Source organism: Lissotriton vulgaris, chromosome 4_1 (assembly GCF_964263255.1).
Source record: "Lissotriton vulgaris chromosome 4_1, aLisVul1.2, whole genome shotgun sequence".
Taxonomy (NCBI): domain Eukaryota; kingdom Metazoa; phylum Chordata; class Amphibia; order Caudata; family Salamandridae; genus Lissotriton; species Lissotriton vulgaris.
In genome coordinates, this window is record NC_141691.1 from 2,000,089,301 (window position 1) to 2,000,110,648 (window position 21,348).

At 48.2% G+C, this 21,348-nt stretch overlaps 1 protein-coding gene across 1 annotated transcript in view; it reads right to left on the reverse strand.

Moving 5' to 3' along the window:
• LOC147724836 (fucolectin-1-like) overlaps positions 1-3,628 on the reverse strand; it is a 169,903-nt gene extending 166,275 nt beyond the window's left edge. Inside the window, exon 1 of the mRNA XM_086918117.1 lies at positions 3,450-3,628. Within this exon, the coding sequence (XP_086774243.1) occupies positions 3,450-3,628 (179 nt within the window). The remainder of the gene's footprint in view (positions 1-3,449) is intronic.
• Between the last annotated feature and the right edge of the window lie 17,720 nt (positions 3,629-21,348).

The window sequence follows — 21,348 nt, forward strand, 5'->3', positions numbered from 1 at the left end:
TCTGTATCAGCCTCCGTAAATTCAAAAAAACCCTTGTAGGTAGAAATGGAAATCTGCACTGTCCTTTATTGTTTAAGAAAAACGACCCGTGTAGTCGGACCTCGTTTGTATATGCATGAAGAAAGGCGCAGTGGAGTAGGGTGCATTGTGATAGGATATGGGCAAAAATAAAAAGGCAAGCGCTGAACATAACAACATGACCGGTAAGCATACATTAAGTATAAGCATAATGAGTCATATACAGGGAAAATAAAAACAACAAAAGAGAAAAAACACACATGGCTAAGTCCCAGCGAGGGCAGTCAGTATCAACGAATAAAGCTTGCATGCGGGCGCTCAGCGTATGAAAGGGAGGGCCGGTAAGCAAATCATGAGTAAAAGCATTGTGAATGACACATACGGAAGACAAAATAAGACGGCAAGGATTTGAAAAGCGGGCGTTTTTTGTGCGTCAATATTAGTGAATAAGGGTTGTATGCGGGCGTTTAGCTTGTTGAAGGGTGGGCCGGTGAGCATAACGTGACTAAAAATGTGGTGAATCACATATACGGAAGACAGAATAAGATGGCAGGGATTAAAAAGCAGCCTTTTTAAGTGTGTGAACACGGGGGCCGTTGGAGAATCTGTAATTTAAGGCAATGATGCCCTCGCAATCTATACGCTTGGTGGTGGTGGCGTTTAGGCAAGCAGTCCTCCGGCCGGTAATATGCTGCATGAGGAGATGCAGTTAGCATCTCTGTATGAGACAGGGTATAAGCGGGACGTACCTGGTGAGTAAGTGAAGGCAGCCGTCAGCTCTATCGAGTCGTGTGGAGTGACGTGGTGACGCGATGCTGATGAAGAAAAGCCTGGGAGCACCGGTTATGTTACAAAAGGACACGTTCATTTTTTTGGGATGACTGTCATGATTGCAATATGAACAAGTGGTGCCAACACCTAAAAGAAAACGAAACCTACCAGTTTACGCGGAAGAAGCAGTGTTGCCGGCAGGGGCGAAACCCGGAAGTCAAGCATCCTTGCCCGTGACATGGGCGGGGCCTGTGACGCGGCCGGAAGAGGCCGGTGTTGCTCGTTGATGCGGGGCTCCCATCATGGAGGGAGAGCCCCGCGGTAGCGTGAAGATCGAGAGAAGTGCCCCGCGTGTGGAGACGCGCCAGAGAAAGCGACGGGACAAAAGAGCACTGTGAGTGGAGGGGGGATATGTGTGTCTGTGTGTGCGCGTGAGCCCCGTGAGTGGTGGGGGAGGGGGGTGCATGCGTGTGTGTGTGTGCGCGCGCGTGCGTGCCTGCCTGTGTGTGTGTGTATGCCTGGGGGGGAGGGGGGTGAGTGTGTGCGCGTGGGAATGTGTGTGCGCATGCGTGACTTTGCCTGTGTGTGATTGAGAGAGCATGTGAATGGCAGGCAGGGGATGTGCACGGCGCAGTGCGTGCCCTCGAGGAGGAATCTGAGACAGCGAGGCGCGTGGGAGATCGCTGTCTCACATTCCCCGGAACACGCCAACAATAGGTCCATCGCTACGCTCAACCTAAAAATAACCTAAGTGACTGAGGCCTAGGTACTAGCCATGCCATTCATGCGAGTAAAAATGGCAATCTAGGTATAGTGATAGCATGAGGTAGTACAATGATTAAAATACAATTCCGTATGTGGCTCTTACCACATGCAAATGCAGGCACGTATTGTTAGTTGACTAATTCGATGCACCCACATTAACATTATTAACGCATAAACTGTAAATATAATGCATAAGTGCATAAAACACTAAATATTTTTTATTGTTTTTTTTTACACTTACAACATATGACAAGTAACATGTATTTTTCTTTTTACATTACCCCTTGCTTTCCTGGCGCCGTTGGTAAAATGAATGAATGTTAAAATGCACATACTACATTAGAAGCCAGCGTTATTGCTGGTCCCTGTTGGGTGAATTTTATTTTGAAAAAAACTAAAACAGGTGGCTTGGACGGCAATGCGGACAGGCACCTAAGTCCGACACCTCCGACACCCCCAGTCAAAGAACGGCGATTTTAGCAGCGAAACGGCCTTAGACCAACAGAAAGAAGGAGGGAAGCGGCGTCTGAAACATCAAGGCGCATGCTGGAGGAAAGAAGGTGGCAGCAACGGGAAGAGGAAAGCGAGAAATTAGAGTAACTTCCGCAGAGGGAAGAGCAGGGAGAGAGCACAAGATGGCGATGGCGATGCTTTGAAGCAGCCGAGAAGCACACGAAGACCGCAGCTCACCAGCGACAGCGAAGGGGAAGCTGAAGCGGACTGAGCCAAGTGAGAACACAGCCCGGTTCGTCCGGTCGGAAATAACGGTGAAGAGAACCGACAGAGAGCCGCTGGCAGTGCGTTACAGAGAGGGAGGAACAACGGCCAAACGAAACCAAAAGCAGCTACTGGGGGCAGCCATCTTGAAGCAAAGGCACGAATGAGGGAGCAGCACAAGATGGCGTTGCACAGCGACAATATCAAGGGGACACTGTCACGAGTCAAAACTGCCACAAGACAAACTTCAGTTCAGCAGGAACATTAATCACACAAGTTGTCATAACATTTTTATTACGTCTGAAAGGTGGATGCTCAAGAAAATTTGCTGCAGGTGTTTTTAAATCTTAAGCTATTGCTAAACAACCCCCTTCCACCCCCCTGAGGTCAGTGCCCCACCCCAGGTCAGCGCCCAGTGCAGACACACCAGTTGTGCTGTCCTCAAGCCGGCCCTGCTGACAGACTATGCAGATCGGCCGTGTATCGTCGTCGCTTCAGGGCCTGGTCAAACACAAACACGGGCATACACACAGGCATATAGTGGTGGCCAAAATCACACTGAGATACGCCCAGGTCCCTGGGCTATTTATTTTCTACTTTGCGTGCTGGCCGAGAACACGCTGGGCCAGCTATTATCAGGACGTATTCGAAGTCTACAGAGACCACCCCCTCCCAATAGTTGCGAGGTGGGCTGGTCTATTCTGACAACATTACATTCCTCCTTCACCCAAAGAACAAACGAACATTACTGGGTGAACAACCTAAACATTAAAACAGTAGTCATCAGTCTCTGACACATAAGACACTCATGGAACAGTCTTACTTGGTTTGCCGGGGGTCTTCTGCTTCCAGCTTACAGTGGTTGACCGCGGGCCACAAAGTCTCGGTGCTTCTGGGACGGCCTCGGATGGGGCTGCAGGCTGTACCGACTCTGACTGTTTCTGTCCGGAGGGGTCAGAGGCGCATCCATCGAATCGTCGGTCTCGGGCGCTGACTGGCACTTTGGCCTCCTTGTCTTTGGGACTCCTCCGCAACCAAGGTGGTTCTGCCATCTTCCCTTGGCCTATGCAGGCTGTTCGGTTCTGCGGTGTCTGGCTCATCGGGCGTTATGAACTCTTCAAACTCGTCAGTGGGAATCCTCTTGAAAAACAATACATTCCTGATTACCTTTTCGTTACCTCGAGAGGCTGTTACCATTGTGCCCTTGACCTCCGTCACTGTCCAGCCCAAACAGCATTCTGAATTTTCCACCTGGGTGGCGGTCCCGCTCAAGTACTCGGTCACCGACAACGATGTGACTGTCTTTGGCACGCCTCCTCGGGGACGCATCTTGGTTGGTCTTTTCCCGCCGGGCCATTGACTGATTCAGAGGGTTTGGGGACTCGGTCCACACTGGGTGGTGCGGGATGGTGTCGGTCACCACTCGGCCAAAACAGAGGCGACTCGGGGAGATTCCGGTGGTGCAGTGAGGTGTGAGGCGATACTCGCGAAGAAATTGGTACATGACTTGTTCAAGGATGTGGCATCGGATATAGCTATCTGGATTGTTTTGTTCAGCGTCCGCATCAGCCGCTCCACTTCTCCGTTCGCCTGGGGCCACCTGGGGGTCACCTGGCAATGCTTGATTCGGTGGGATGAAAGATATTCTGAGAGCTCGATGCTGGTGAAAGGTGGGCCGTTGTCCGTCCGGAGTTCCCCAATCATGCCGTGTGTTGCCACAATTTTTCTTGTTTGGGAATGACGTCTCCAGCGGCCGTGGAGGAAAGAATCTCCACTTCAGGGTATCGTGAAAAGTCATCTACAACTACCAGCATGTATTTCCCTCCAGGGAGGCTGCCGAAATCCGCACTGGCCTTTTCCCATGGAGAGGTGGAACCCGCTTCACTGATTATGGGTGCTGGTTGGCTGGGAAGGCTGGTCGCGAGGCACACCGGACAGCGCTGAATGATGGCTTCCACTTGTTGGTCTAGGCCCGGAAACCAGACCTTGCTCCTGAGGCGGTTCTTAGACTTCACTATTCCTTGGTGCGCTCCATGTGCGAGGAGGGCGGCTTGGTGAGTCAGGCGCCCGGGCAGGACAAGGCGAGGACCTCTTAGGAGGCAACCATCGGCGGAGACTGACAGCTCATTGCACACCTGGTATAGAGCCTTCAGCGCGGACTGCACTTCTGTGGTGCGAAATTACGTTGGAATTTAGAGGGGCCTCCAGTCCCCTGAGGAGAGTGCTTGGATGGCGATCTGTAGGCAGTCGTCATCTTTAGTAGCCTCTATCACTTCTTTCAGCGAGATCGGGAGGGGCCTGGACCGTTCAATAATTATCCGCACGAACTCTTCCGTGGGTGCGGCCTCTGCCGCTTCCAACCCCGTGACTGGCCGGGCGTGCCAAGACAGGAAGTCAGCTGGGTTGTGGGTACCTGGTCTGTACTCCACCGTGAACTGGAATTCCTGAAGCTGTAATACCCACTTCTCTATTCTCGGAGGGGGCCGTGATGAAGATCCTTGGAAGAGTGGAAGTAGGGGTTTGTGGTCAGTTATTACCACAAACGGGTGGCAGATGTGGAAGTGGCGACAGCCCCACAAGACTGCAATGGCCTCCTTCTCGATTTGGGAGTAGCGCTGCTCCGTGGGTGTAAGGGTCCTGCTGGCATAGGCGACAGGGGCCCACTCTCCACAGGCCTGCTGCTGGACCAGCACCGCTCCGAGACCTGTGGGGCTAGCGTCTACCACTAGCTGAGACTCATTCCTGGGGTCAAAGTATGCCAAAGTCATGTTGGCTGAAAGGGCGGCTTTGGTCTGCTGGAACGACTCCTCCTGTTCTGCTTCCCACACCCAGTGGCTGGTGGTCATGGTGAGGTCTCTCAGGGGACCAGTCAGATCCGACAGGTTTTTGATGAAGCGTCTGCAATATGTAACCATGCCCAGGAAACTGCGGACTCCTAACACTGATGTTGGCGCAGGAGCATTCTGGATGTCCTTGACTTTGTCCGGATTGGGGCCAATCCCTTTGTAAGAGAAACAGTATCTACATAAACTGCTCTGGAACTCGCACTTCTCATGATGGAGGGTGAGTCCACTGTCCCGGAGCCGGGTGAACACCACGTCAAGGTGTTGGAGGTATTCTTCTAGGGTGGGTGCGTGCACAAAAATGTCGTCGCTGATGTTTAGGACACCGTCTATCCCCAGGAGGACAGTCTTGACTATGTTCTGGAACACCTCAGCGGCACTGGAGATTCCAAAATTGAGAAGGGTGTAGCGCCACAGTCCTGTGTGGGTGCAGAATGTTGTGATGGGGTGAGAGTCCGGATGGAGCTGGATTTGGTGGTATCCTAAGCGGAGGTCCATTTTTGAGAACCATTTGGAACCCGACAATTCTCCAATGATGTTATCCACCGTTGGGGTCAGGTAGCGCTCGCGCTTGATGGCGAGATTGGGGACTCTCATGTCCACACAGATGCGGACAGCATCAGGTTGTTTCGGTTTCTTCGCAACGACGATGGGTGACACACAAGGAGTGGGGTGGGGACGCGCACCATTTCGATGATTCCGGCTCTCTCCAGAAGGGGTAGTTCTGCTTCTACCTTGGGGAGAAGATGGAAAGCAATTCTCCGGTGACGGAGCGCAACAGGGGCCACTGACTTGTCGATGTGCAGACGAATTGCAGGGCCTCTCAGACACCCAATTCCTTCTAACAAATTCTCGAACCCGTGTAGCAGATTATCCAGGTCGTGGGCATGGATAGTGAACGCGAAGTGAATCAAGTTGAGGTCTTGTGCAGTCTTGCAGCCGAGCAGGAATCTGGATCCTTCCTGAGAGACATACACCTTGGCTTGCTGGTGGGTGGCCTCATGGCAGAGGTCGGCTTGGAACACTCCACACAGCCTGTGTGGAGACTTGCTGCCGTAGGCGTAGACCTTTACTCTGGTGGGGTGAAGCGCTGGGGGATTCAACAAACTCCTGTAGACGCTGGCCGCCATGAGGTTAATGGTGGCCCGATGTCAATGAGGGCTGCCACTGTCTGTTCTTGTACCTTGATGTTACACATGGGCAATGCAGGCTGGTCAGCTGAGAGGGTGTTCAACATCCTGACCACGTGGACAGTAGCTACATCGGACTCATCATCATCCATGTCACTGCTGGGCGGACCTTCGGGGGACGGTTCGATCGTGCGCACTCTTGAAGGTGGGCCACTCTGTTTTTTGAGAAGTGATTCACTTTCCCGCAGGCACTACAGGTTTTACCTTGCGCAGGGCAGGTTCCGTCGTGAGGTGATGGGCCTCCGCACCATCCGCATGGGCGGCTGCCTGAGGTCTGTCCAGGCTCGGTGGACTTTGGTCGGGCGGCCCTGGGGCGTGAATCCTGATCTGCGGTGCGAAGGGCGCAAACCAGTTCTTCCTTGACAGTGACGCCTGGCTTAGAATCCATGTGCGCAGCCCTGGCTTTTGACAGTTCTTTGGAGCGGCTGAGCCTCAGAATGTCCCTCATCGGCATGTTGTCCTCTTGCAGGACACGTTCGCGCAGTTTGGACGACGCGCAGCCTGGGATGAATTGGGCACGGATCTCATCGTCTTTGTCCGGGAGGGTGCAGGTGCTTGCTAACTCTTTCAGCCTGGCATAGAACACGTCCACAGACTCCTCCGGGAGTTGGCGGGCTTGGCGCAGTAGGAAACGCTCATAGTCGGGGCTGGCGAATGGTTCGAAGTAGGCCGTGATGGCTTCGCGCATCGTGGCTTCGTTTCTGGGTGGGCCTGCCTCTCTGATGCGCTTGGAGATTTTATGGATGTCCGCCCCGCCAAGATGGAGCAGCATGGACCGTGTTCTTGTGGCCGCGATCTCAATGGCCTCGAAATAGTTCTCTAGGCGCCCAACCCATTCTTTCCAGCGTGGCACCTGAGAGGGCGGGGGCCCGTGATGGTGAAGGGCTCGAGCGGGGGCACTGTAGCCATGTTGGGCGGCCAACGCAGTCGGGGTGGTCCACAGTGGGTTCTGTGGCCAGGTTCAACGCGGACAGGGCATGATGAGGCGGCAGACGGGGTGTACAGCAGGCCGGTGCATGTCAAGTGTGACCGCTGGGGCGTTGCCTAAACGCCGCGTGGGGGTGTCGCGCGGGCGGTGGCTTGCTGGTACAGGACAGTCTGGCGGCATTGCAGATGATGTGGGGGCACGGGACCACCGCGTCTATGCACTAGGTTTCCGAACAACCGACTAGCAGACTCTTGGGATGCCGTGGCCTGTGCAGGGGGAGCAAATGGTTCTTCACCGGGTGTGTGCTGCTTAGGAGGGATGCCCAGGAGCTCAGTGGCGGCACACACGCCGTAGTACACTCACCGGCGTAGGTCGCAGGCAGGGCGGAGGGCCGAGGTGCCGCCGGAGGCCGCAGACTTGTGCGCGCATGCGCAGCTGGCTGTTCCCTGCGCGGGGACAGCCGCGGGTCACACACGCGGATGGCCGCCCTGGGGCAGGAGCTGTTACTCTCTGTGGCAGTCCTGGGTGGCACCAGGAGCGAGGACTGGAACTCCGTCGAGGCGGTAGGCCGAAGACAGGTCACGCCGCGGAGCCGCGTGCTCATGCTGTGGCTCACCGGGGGCGAGGCAGGCCGATCAGGAGGCGCATCAGGGCGCTCCCGTGACGATAGTGCCGGCAGCGGGCACAAGGATGGCAGCGAGGTTCGGCGGGGTGGCTAGGCCACATCGTCGCCTGTGTAGCATTGTCGCTTCAGGGCCTGGTCGAACACAAACACGGGCACACACACAGGCATATAGTGGTGGCCAGAATCACACTGAGCCACGCCCAGGTCCCTAGGCTATTTATTTTCTACTTTGCGTGCTGGCCGAGCACACGCTGGGCCAGCCTATTATCTGGACATAGTCGGGGTCTACAGAGACCACCCCCTCCCAATAGTTGCGGGGTGGGCTTGTCTATTCTGACAACATTACAGGCCGGTCTGTGGGGCTTCAGTCTCAGGGTAAGACCGCCTGAGGTCTAACATGCAAGGCTTAGGACACTGAAGAAGGACTGAAGAAGGACTTCACCTGTGGTCTAACATGCAAGGCTTAGGACACTGAAGAAGGACTGAAGAAGGACTTCACCTGTGAAGCGCCAGGAGGAAAGTCTGAGAGGTAACAGACCCGCAAACTCCCGAATCAGCAGCAGGTAACATCCTAGTCTGTTCTTGGTTTTTTGTGGTAACTTGACTACAAAACCCATAACTGGTATTATTTCAGCTGTGTTTCGAATTTGCCTTACAGGTTGTTCGCTGTTCAAAGTCCAGTAGATGATTTATTGTTGCGAACTGGTTTGCTCTCCAAAGTTCCTCTGAAATGTTTATTTTTCCTTGCAGTGCTGTTCCTTGGAAGAACTGTACTCCCTTTTACCCATGCCAACACCGAGGGTGCCCTGTAAGGTGGAACGATATCAGGATTAATAAATTAGTGAGAGAATTACTTTACCTATTAAGGATTTCCACTCATTTAATTTGCTTACATGAATGGAGAATAACATTCCGTAACAATGCATACCATGATTTTTTTACCACTCGCTTTTTACTGCTGCTAAGGATGGTGTTTTTTCCTGTCGTTGTGTAGTGATACTCATTTCAAGTACTTTGGTATTACTGCCTCGATGTACAAAAGGGAAATCCAACATTTGTGCGGTAATTCACTTACCCATGACATTTTTTAAGCCATAGGAGGGTCAGGGTTCTGAACCATTTTAAAGTGCTGTTTGCACGTCCACAACTGCCATACAGCCCTTTATCATGATGGTGAATTTCCACCAGGGCTGGAAAAAAATCCTGGAAAGGAATTGCATAAAGTTCTATAGAATAACCCTGGACGGTGGATAATACCCAAGGGTCTGCGGTAATAGACTGACATTTTGGTCGAAAAGTTCCTAAACGACTGCCTGCTACAAGAAGGCCAGAATTCTGACTTATCGGCTAGGTCGGTGCTCAGTTTGCACTTGTCCCTCGATTTCTGAAATGTCTGCTGCTTTTTCGAAGAATTGGGAATGGAAGTCTTGTGAACAGAAGTAGGAGCCTCTGTTGTTTGAAATCTGTTGAAGTGGCAAGCAAAGGGACTCCTTCCTCTGCCAGCCCTGGCTTTTGCCCTTTGTCCAAGGACTTTGCAGAGTGACTGTTGATCTATGTCCAAAGATGACTTATTTTTCAGTAGATCTTTATAACTTTTCATTTTATGAAAACATAACGCAACATCCCTCACCATCCAAGTCAGGTGTAGAACATCCCCAGTGGTGGCACAATTGCACCTAACCAAATACAACACTGGCATTTCTGCAGCCAATGTGGCAAGAATCTAATAATGCCTAACATGCATGCAATCAGGGACGTAACAAAGGACCGTGCATCCTAAAGCCAATGAACATCTGGGAGATATGGGAGACTCAGGGACCACTCTGCGCATTCTGCAGAGGGGGGTGCATCGTTTCGTGTTACGGCACTGTCTGCATGCAATCAACGCCAACCCCACCCTCAAAGTTCACCCTGCCCCTAGAGTCAGTGCTTCTCACCCTTTGTAGAGAACTTTCTAGTATGCTCAGGAACACTGCACCATCTGCACCACTCCTACCCTGACCATACTTAACACGTCGAAATGTCGAATACCATGTGGGCCCTTTAGGGTAGTCGTTCCTCAGACTTATTCTCTAGGGCTAGGAATAGAGCACAACAATCTCATTAATGCTTACAGTTCTTCCTTCAAAGCCCCACAAGTGTAGCCACCTCTGTGTTGGCCCATTTGGTCACGTCAAATAACCATTTGTGAAGATCCGACATCAACTTAGCCTTCCAATTCATCGCTATACTACTTTGTGCAATCATTAAGGCCAGATCCAAAAAGTTGCGGAGGCTCCAGTGGTAAGAGTCTCTACGCTACCTCTGACGACACTTCCTCAACCTCCTGCCAGTATGTCTGTATATGGCAGCCAACAATTCACAATGCCCTATTAAGGCAACACAAACTAGGGGAGGAGGTCAAATGGAGACAGGTGGTCTTAGGCCCATAAATAGGGCTAGAATGCCATGGCACTAGAGGCCTGAGATGTTAGAAGCTCAAAAGGGGATCACAAGTAACCACTTTAGTATTTTAAGGTTTCAATACCCCCTGTAGAGATGGAGTGGTGAGCAGCCCTGAGCAAAATTGAGCCATGGGATCAAGTGGCCCAGCCAAACCATTGTGGTGCACAGGGAACACTGTGACAAAAGCTTTCCATGCCCAGAGAAGGCTACTATCAACATGAAGCTCACACTATCAGCCCACATGCTGAAACAAATAAAAGCTGGGATTGCTGCCACTAGTGAAAACTGTAAATTCAGAGGAACACCAAAACAACAAACCAAGGAAGTGAGAGAGGTTAGAGATAAGGATGGCGCTGGCTTGGTGCAAACTCGAGACTCCACTATGCCCACTGTCACAGACCTTTGTCTCGAATTGGGCAAGTCGAGGAATTCTAAAGCAGCTGTTGTCAGAAAGTATAAAATCAGAAATCGAATCAAATGAAGGATCCAATCAAGATTAGAAGAAATACACTTGCTCTAGTAAATAAGTCTATGAGCAGGAATATAAGGAGCATTCGTCTCAGGGAATTGGGAAATGTCTGCCTGCAAAGGTGGCCAGGGGCAAGTGATCTAACTAACTAAACAGTTTCACTTAGTTAAACAAGAAATTGCACACAAATAATACATCCTACAAGTTCCCATTGAATTGGAACCATTCAAAACTACACTTTCACGTCAAATACTGGAGTAGCCTTCTTTCCCGAAAGCAGGCAGCCAACGTCTCCAATCCTACAACCTTCAAAGTTATCAAACAAAGGGAGCCTTCTTATTTCTTGAACTCCTCTCTTTCCCAGGTGCAGAAAGGTAACAATCTAGCAATTAAAACTACAAACAATCACACATAAAGTTACAAAACAACATTCTAAACTAACAGGTTTTATGGCAGCTAAAGTTACCTGGAACGAAAGGAAGAATTTATGCACAGTAACCAAAATACACAATTTCAGTTCAGTTCAGGAAGTCTTTATTCGATTAGTTCATCATAAAAGACATAAAATACAATTTATACATATAAAAACAGTTAAAACAAGTATTAAATCATTGACAAGCTAATCAGCTTCTTGTACATATTTACAGAGATTTGCAGAGACGCTCAAGTGCAACCATAAATCAGCAGAATACAGGCCTAGATGTAAAACAGTCACAGCTTTTAAGTCCCCGTTAGATTACTTTTAATGAGCCTGCTTCTAAGCAACCAGGCCCACCCCAAATATTTAGCAACCCCCACAACAATAAAAGGGTCCAAGTTGGTCTTTAACATTCTACTTGCTTCCCCAGCCGAGCTGGTACCTAGATTTCTGCATACCGGCCTAAGCCATTTGGCTCTTGGAGCAGAGTATAGTGGACACACATACAAAAAGTGATTCAAGCTTTCCCCAATGCCTTGGCACTTGGGACAGAGCCCCGTCCTATCGGGTCCCCACTTTTTGGTAAAATCCCCAAGGGGAAGTGAACCGCATCTGAATTGGAAAAACAATTTGCGGTCCAAGGGTTTTGTTATAATATCCCAATACCTTTCCAACTTGGGCGTATCCTTGTATACAATAAACAGACCAGTAAGGCTACTCGAGCTCATTTTGGAATACCTGTTATGTGTCACCCATTCCCAATAACATTGTTTGAAATCCTTTTTAGATGGGAAATTGGCTGACTCGGGGGAGGACCACAGGTCACCATACCCCAAGGCTATTAGGGAAGCCTTAAGGTCTCTGAACCAGCCAATGTTTGTGGCACCAGGGCTGTTTCTAACCTCCAAACAGGCTTTTGCATAGTAATGGAGTTCCGGCGTTGTCCATAGACGACGCCAGAATGTTAGAGGGCGAAGTCTTGCTTGGTCCTCCACCGGTTGGCACCCTAAGTCGTAAAGAAGTGGAATTAGTGGTGTTGACTGTGGCAGACCTGTAGCCATTCTTAAAAATTTATTTTGGGCATGTCTTAGCGGGTCCAAATTGCTACCACCCCAGAGTTCTGCTCCATATAGGATTGCTAATAAAACCTTACCGCCATAAATCTTAATAAGCGGGGACATTGGTCTTGTAAATGACCCTTTATGTTCCTTAATCAGTGCCCCACCCAACTGCTGATGCTTCATGGTCATGAGCTCAATCTGATGGGACCAACTCAAAGTCTCACTAAAGGTAACTCCCAGGTAGGTGAAATGCTTTGTCTGCTCCAGGGGGATATCCCCCATGGAAACCCTGGCATTTATTTGTTTGTGCCCTCTTAAAACCATAAATTTGGTTTTGGACACGTTCACCTCCAGCTCATGTTCGCTGCAGAAACTCTCGAACCTCGACAGGGCTTTTTGCAAACCCTGTCTGGTTCGTGAAATCAAGAGAGTATCGTCAGCGAACATGAGCAGGGGGATTTTCATTCCAGCCAAACTTGGGGCATCCGTGGAAAAATTGTCGTAATACTTGGTAACTCTATTAATATATAGAGAGAACAAGGTAGGTGCCAGCACACAACCTTGCCTGACACCTTTGGCCACTGGAAAGTTCTCCGTCACCTCACCCGGTTTACCCCATCGCACAAAAGCAAAGATATGTGCATGAAGGTTCACTATGAGTCGTACCAAAATCGAGGGCATGCCCATATCTAATAGGCATTTCCATAACCCGGCCCTCGGGACAAGGTCAAACGCTGACCTTAAATCCACGAAGGCCGCGTATAGGTTGCCTTTGCCCAAGGTAACCGTCTTCCAATGCAAGAGCATGAAACGGAATGCCTGATCCAGGGTACTCACGTGGGGTCTAAACCCAGCTTGAAGAGGAGTAAGGATGTCATGCTCCTCTATCCATGCCTGTATCCTAGAAAGAACAAGACCGGCTATGATCTTCTGTACCGCGTCAATTAGACTGATCGGCCGGTAGTTGGATGGAACCGACCGGTCACCCTTCTTAAAAATAGGCAATATTTCAGCACCAGCCCAGGAATCAGGTACCCTAGCACCCATGGCCAGTGCATTTACCAATCGCACTAGGTATGGTACCCATAGATCAAGGTCCTGTTGGAATATGTCCGCTGGAATGCAGTCGGGACCAAGCGCTTTTCCCCTAGGGATGGCTTTCAGGACTGTTTCAACTTCTCTAGCCGAGAACACAAGTGTTTCTAGCGATAGTGGCCAACTGATGGAATCTTGCATGTTACTGCGGCATCTGAATTGTTCCTCAAAATGGGACACCCATTTCTGTTGTTCAACGGATGCGGGGCTTGGGCGATCATCCTGTGACTGACCCCACCTGAGAAGGTGCCAAAATTGCTGTAGATTCCTAGAGCCACAGGCCTCAGCTAATGATGTCCAACGCTCGTCATCCCAAGCGGCTTTGGCATGGCGTTTGGCTTCGTTGAAAGCCTTCCTACTTGCTTTAATTAGGACTGAGTTCTTAGATTTTAAAGCTTTAAACAGATCTGCATGGGTCTGTCGGCAAACGTCGTTGAACCAATTAGCGGGTTTCCTAACCTTCCCTCTACCCTTATTGGCAACAAACTTGATAAACAGTGATTTTAAAGACAAAAACAAGCTAGCATGAATGTCTGTGATATTTGAATTCATCATATCCTGATTTTCACACTTATCAATTTCTATCAATGAGTTGGAGACCAGGGCTCTGATCTTTTTACGTGCTTCCACATCCACAGAAACCTTTGGCCAGCGAACCCTCATCATGTCATTTGTAAGAACGACCGCCTCCTGTACAGGATTAGGCTGTCGTTCAACCGGCCCTGCAAAGCTAAAATCCTTCAGTTCCGCTATCAGAGGTTCATGGTCACTTTCTGGACGTGGCTTAACTACCATATCCGATACCACAGGCCACATTTTAATGTCTACTAAGATGTAGTCAATACGACTACTATGTCTACCATTAAAACATGTGTGATTACCCATCCTGTCCGAGCTTACACGTCCGTTAAGGGCACGTAACCCCCAGTTCAGGCAGAGACCTTTAATATATGTGGCTGCTTGGGACCACTTATTGATCGGGAGTATATCAAGTTGAGGGATCCCCCAAGTCAGATCCTCTTCTTCAGTTAATGAACCATCATCTTTACTTAGAGGTTCAAAACAAGTATTTAGGTCACCCATAACAACCACATGACCAGCTTTTAAGGTAGAACTTAGGAAGTCATCCAAACAGAGTAGGGTGGTTGAAACTCTGCCACCCGTGATTCCTCTGGCATAAACATTTATCAGCAGTATATCCAACCCACTTTTAGTTTTAATATTAACTATCAATATATCTGGACAGTCAATAAAAATTTCCTTAACAGACACACCTTCAAATTGGCGAACCCAGATTATGAGGCCACCCATAGCCCGACCTCTATGACCTCTAATGGCTGGTTTGTTAAAGTTCAAGAAGCCTGGAAGAAACACTGGAGAGGTTGCCCAGGTCTCCTGAAAAGACCAAACATCGCCTTGACAAATGAAATCAACCCAATCAGGTATGCATATACGGGATTCAATTCCCGCAACGTCCCAACATCCCAAGGTAGGACCCTTTTTACATACTCGATCACACAATTTGGTTACATCTAGTGGGTGTGATTCGTTGGACTGGGGAAGGGGTTCTTCATGCACAGGGGCATCTGTATTCGTGCCTTCCATTAGCAAACATATAGACCCAGCCTGGGTAATTGGCTCTGGATTTACGCCCACAGAGGTGACATCCATGGAAGACAATAAGGTGGGTACCATAGCCAATAGATCTGGCTCTCCTGAGTAAACCATACATCCTTCCACACAATAGCGAGGTTGGTCTTCAAAACTTTCAACAGTGCTTAATAGGTTGCTCGGGACATCTCCAACACCCATGCAATCAGAATTAGACTCATCATCCCTTGTTGAAGAAGCTGGTCAGTCGTTAGTCGACAGCCCTAATAGTGGGTCATAGAGGTTTCTCAGCGGAATATTCCAATACTCATTGGGCTGAGTGAGCCTATTTGGGTAATGATATGCTGGGTAAAAACTTGGGGGCTGTTGAATCTGTGGGAAAACCGGGGTGGGGGGAACCAAGGAATACAGAGACTTATTATGAGGTGGAAAGTCAGATAAGGCTGGGGGACCGAGAGGCTGGGACTGAACCTTAGCCCAACCCGGTGTTTGAAGGGAGCAGTTGTAGCTAGATTGTGTGTAGGAGCGGTATCGTGCCTCGGGGTTAAATTGGGAGCCATGAAAACTAGGTGTAAAGTTGGACCATTTGAGGGAACTTTTAGTGTTTTTGGCAGGAGGTTGATCAGTTGGGTTAATCAGGGTCTCTGGATAGAAATAACCGAGGTTCCTCGTGGAGATCCCTCCCTCATTTCTTCCCACATACCAATCTGAGAGATGGGATACAACTCTATGGTCCCTAAAGTTGATGATCACTATATCCCCCTCTATGTCCTTGGTACGTACCCCCACCCACTGACATCTTCTGACCGAAACAATATCCCCGTTAAGATGAACAGGAAGGGGTCTATTTGTTTTCAGCCAGAAGATGACTTTATTTTTTAGGCTTTCGTTATTTTCCCGATCCCCCTCTGAAACTGGTGGCACACCCGTCATTACAATAACATAGTTCATGGAATCCGGGGGCAAGTCAACATTGTTCCTGCGTGGTAGGGATTTGTGATATTTACTGTTAGAGTTTACATGGAGCTCAACCCCTGGGCAGACGTTTCTTGGGTGAGGTTTGGGTCTAATAGGGTGGGCAGTGGTATTTTCTTTAGTTGCTCAATTGAGCGTCGACGCTCAGCTCTTCTCTCAGCAAGGTGTAGATCCATATCTACTTCCTTGGTTGATTTCTTAAAGAATTTATCAAGTGGGCCGAGTACAGAAATGCCCACGCCTGGGGGGGCTGAATGACTCATATCCAGACAGTACAACTATACTATCTGGCACAAATTACGCACTTAGTACACAACTGACAAACTGTATAACGGTGGACATAGAATATAGATTCAAATACCAGTAACAGTAACCTGGCCCTGCCCGGCCTCCTACGGCCCCGGACGGCCACAGACGGTCCCGCCCTTGTCCCGGGCTTCTCCCGGGACGCTCCCGCTTAGCGGGTAATGGCCTTGCCTTAAATAGGTAGACCGTTAGATTGTAGGCGGGGCGTGGTGGACAGGGAGAGCGGCCAGGTGACGATAGGTGCGGTGTGCAGAGGCTTCTGGTCTTGGAAGTCCTGCTCCGCTCGCTCGCAGCCCTAGTCCAGCCCACACAGCACAGTCAGGCTTCTCTGAGTCACAGGTGCGCAGCGGGACCCGCGAAGCGGGTTCCGCAAGGTGTGATGCAAATTAGGGGTCCAGCAAAGCCCTCGATCCTTAGCAGCAAGCAGTCAGTGTACAATGGTGTCCCACGTCGGTTTCTCCAATCAAACCCTTTGTAGGATTGCAGGCGGGGCGTGGTGGACAGGGAGAGCGGCCAGGTGACGATAGGCGCGGTGTGCAGGGGCTTCTGGTCTTGGAAGTCCTGCTCCGCTCGCTCGCAGCCCTAGTCCAGCCCACACAGCACAGTCAGGCTTCTCTGAGTCACAGGTGCGCAGCGGGACCCGCGAAGCGGGTTCCGCAAGGTGTGATGCAAATTAGGGGTCCAGCAAAGCCCTCGATCCTTAGCAGCAAGCAGTCAGTGTACAATGGTGTCCCACAATTTCATTCAAAATGGGTCCTACATCCTAAGGCCTTGTCATGCTAAGATAACTTTATTATGATTTTACCCCTGCTGTGGTTACAGTCTAATATAAAATCACACATATTAGTCATTATAAGTATGAGATTACATATAAATGTGTAAAATAATTGATTATGTGCATTGAAGATTAATACATTAACTACATAAAACAAAACCAATTGCTCTGCTTCACCAAATCCCCCCTCGGATGTCTCTATGAGTCATCACACAAAACATCTGCAATTTCCTGATGACAAATCAAAAACAGTTTGCTGTTCGCTGCTTATTGCTTTTAGATTCCTCCAACTCATTCAACTCAGCTTAGACAAAACACTGTCTCCTCCATCCTCTTCCTATTCCATCCTCTTTCTTCATCATCAACAACATTTGTAAAGCGCGCTACTCACCCGTGAGGGTCTCAAGGCGCTGAGGGAAGGGGGAGTAGCTACAGGTCGAACAGCCAGGTCTTGAGACGTCTTTTGAAGGTCAGGAGGTCCTGGGTCTGACGCAGGTGGATGGGGAGGGTGTTCCATGTTTTGGCTGCGAGGTGGGAGAATTATCTTCCGTCGGTGGTTGTTTGGCGGATGTGTGGTACGGTGGCGAGTGTGAGATCGACGGAGCGGAGCTGGCGTTTCTGGGTGTAGAAGGACAGTCGTTTGTTGAGGTATGCTGGTCTTCCTTCAGATGGTTTCTCTCCACTCTTCTGTTCTCTAGTTCTCTAGGCTTTTCCCCTATCATCAGTTTGAATCCCTTTATATTCAAGAACAAAGAAATCACACAAACTTCAATATTTCATTTAGGTCTCAATAGAGTACCTAAAAGTCCACTACCCAGCACACTAAACCATTTGCCTGTAGCAGAAAAACCTTTCCCGATTTCATCCCATGCCTCTTTTGCTTCTAGCTCCATCAAATCATTAGATAGACTTGTAATATTTTTCCATATACTTGTTGATCTCCTTACTCTTGTCTGGCTCATGCGTGCAACATTGCTTGCCACACAAAACATTGCAAACTTTGCCCCCTTTTCCAAGCAAAATATCCAAAACAAATCTATTTTGAGGAACAATGGCTCTCATTTCTGAGTTAAAGGCATTCAAGGAACCTGCTGTATCATCTACCAATCTGTCAACTAAAGTGGCCAATTTTCTAATCTTTAGGTCACTTAAAATCACACCTGGTAGCTGTGATGCACTACAAACAGGTCTCGCATGGCTCGACTCCTACCTCCTAACACATCTACATGATATACATTTGGGACTACTAATCCCATATAGCAACTACACTACTACCTAATTTCAAGGCAACGTGAAATAGGCATTGGTCCATAGTTCACTCCAGGTACTGCTAGTTCTCTTCAAGTCAGAATAAACTCATTTTTAACTTCTGCTTCTTCTACACACTTACTCCATCCCACCTCTAGTGAACTTTTAACTCAACGCTTGCATTTTATAAAACATAACTTCCATTCCTTTAACATGTACAGACTCGGACTAGTATGTATGCTGGCATCTTTCAATTCCTGTTCTTCCTTTTTCCAACTAGTAGCCTGGCTATTCGCTGAATCCTTTGCAATTTGTTTCCTTCTTGCCTCCAGTTCTTACATAAAATCCTTCTCATCTCTGTTCATCTTACGAGTGAGATTGTCCCTGTTATAAGACAGCGGTGTATCGCCACACAAAAAAAATATCCTCATTCCTTTACTGCTCTAACTGCTGCATATGCAATCAATGCTCTAAACATAGGTACTCTATGTATAGAAGGTCAACATTTGAAAAATGATAACCTAAACTACTTTATTGAACAGTCTTTCTTCTCGTGCAAGAGAAATGAATTGCTACAATTGCAAGACTAGTTATTATAAAAAGTGCATACAGTAAAACAATAAAACATATATACATTCATATATACATTAGGCTAACGTACTCAACTGGTGCTTCTAACTACGCCTACCCCAGTGTACCTGACCTGAGCCTAATACTTGGAAGGGAGTAAGTAAGTAGCAGTTTTAGTTAAGTTGGTTTTGCCAAGGTTTTTCTTCAAGAATTCTCTCTAAGGGTTTAGTCAACACCATACCTCTTGAATAGAATGTTGGAGGTCTTGTATCTCCTTCCAGGACTCGATATCCCAGTCACTCGCAAGAGTGGGCTGGAAACGCCGGAGCTGGATTTTCTCGGCAGGAGAAAAGACAGCGTCTCTCTCAGCGCGTCGAGGAAGAGGAGGAGGGGCAGCGTCCGTGGGCAGCTTGTATCTGCTGGGCTCTGCAGGGGACAGCTGTTCTGCTCCTATGTTCACCACACTGTAAAACAGAAAAGGTTTTGGATCCTACATCAACCCAGCCCGGATCTCAACAACAAAGTAAACAGAACAAGATGACTGGGTAGGGAAAATTCATATCATTAGTAACAGCAACGCAGTCAATATGTACTACGTAGCCACAGTCTTATGTACCAAAACAAATGTATTTTCTTTTTATCTGGTTTTTCAAAAATTTCAAGAACACAAGGGCAAACCAAAGACTGTCACGACAGTGAATTCATGGGTACAATATCTACACATGTACAAAAATACAAATATACAGTATTTACAAAATGAATAAAGCACAACGAATAGGAACAAATGAAACTGACACCCCAAGAACAGTGAAATAATTCAATATTCACAAATCAATTGCATGTTATATACAGTGAAAAAATTCGTGCAAAAAGCTGGGGCAAAACCAGTCCTTGTAAATGTGAAACCAAGGGACAGGCGGAAGCAGATGGAATGGGATGCCTGCCTGTTTACCCTATGTTCACCACACCATCGCTATCATCGATGTCATTGAGGCAGCGATAGCATCAGCATCAGCGTTTGCTTAAGGCAACGTTGGTAATATTTATACCTGAAAGGTGCCTGGTTTGACGTAAGTTTTTGGACATAAGACGTCAATAAAGATGTCACTAGAAAGTGATCGTCTCTTAGTGCTCATTAGAGTTCTATTACTAATCAAAACATAGCAAGCGGGGCTTTCCCAGGTTGCTGAATTTTTATCTTGTTGAAGAAGTCGGAGTGTAATCTAGGAATCTTAGATAGTAGCTTCTGCTGTGTCATTTGCTCTAATGAGCTGCAGAGGAAGCTGCAGAGGAAGAGATTCTGAAATGTGGCTCTGATCGTGTGAGGCCAGAGACGAGTTTCTGAATATTGCATTTGATCGTTTATGCCAATGTAGGGGTACAAAGGGATTATAGCCGTATAGGGGCATAAGGTCACAGTATTGATCGGGGTCCTAGATTAGAACGCGACACACACTCCACGAATTTATGTCCATCAATTTACTAAAACTATAGCAAAAGATGCACGTGTAACATTACCCACCCCAAAATACATGGCGTATTTGAAATACATAGAATGTACTGTACGTCTTTAAGCATAGAAATAATTCAAAATTATAGCATATGTAATCAATGAACGACTTTGCGAAAAAATTACACATGAAATATCTCTGAATACAGAAAAGAAAGGCGAGATAATTTCATCACATATAAATGCATTTGTTATAAAATGTGCTAGAGGCTGATGAAAAGTTATTATGTCTCTAGGTTTATCTAAAAATAGAAGCTTCTGTTCTCTATGAATAGGTCTACTTTAAGCAAAGAATTTCGTGCCAGAAAAAGGTAAATATTTTTTTTAAAGTGTTCAATTAAAAAAAAAATCTTGTTGAACGGGGGAATAGAGTTCCAACGCTTTTCAGCAGTTTTTGTTGATCAAAACTGAAGGCCGAATTCAGAGTTCATGGGAACGCTGTGTGTCAGAATGCTTTTCTAAAGTTATTGTTTCTGTTCGGGGGAGAACATCATATCAGACAGGCTCTCAAAAAAGTGGTCTACAAATTCAGGTGACAGTTCGCCCAAGTTCGATAGTGCTGTAACTTGGCAGGTGTGAGAATGATTGCTATCATCAAAGTCTGGATCAGCAATGCTCACAGAAGGTTGTACCTGGGTGATGTTGCTTTTATTTTTCGCTCCACTGTCACCACCTAGTCGTAGCACAGGAGTCTCAACGAATGCCGTCATCAGGATTGGTAGCCGCTGGGGACAACACAATGCGTGAGCCGTTATCGGACTTAGCAAAGTATCGATATCCATTGGTACTGCTGATGGAAGTGCAAGACAGATGTCCAACACGCACTCATCTCCGCATAGCATACATCGAAGTACAGGTAAGATGCAGGTCTGCCATATAGGTCTGAATGAAAGAAACCAGGTCATGTTTAGATCTCTCAGCCTGGCCAATCCAAGGACTCTAGTTATTCTGTCCGGGTAGCGGATTGCTAGGATCGTTTCTTCCATCCTTGTAGGAGTCATGTCTGAG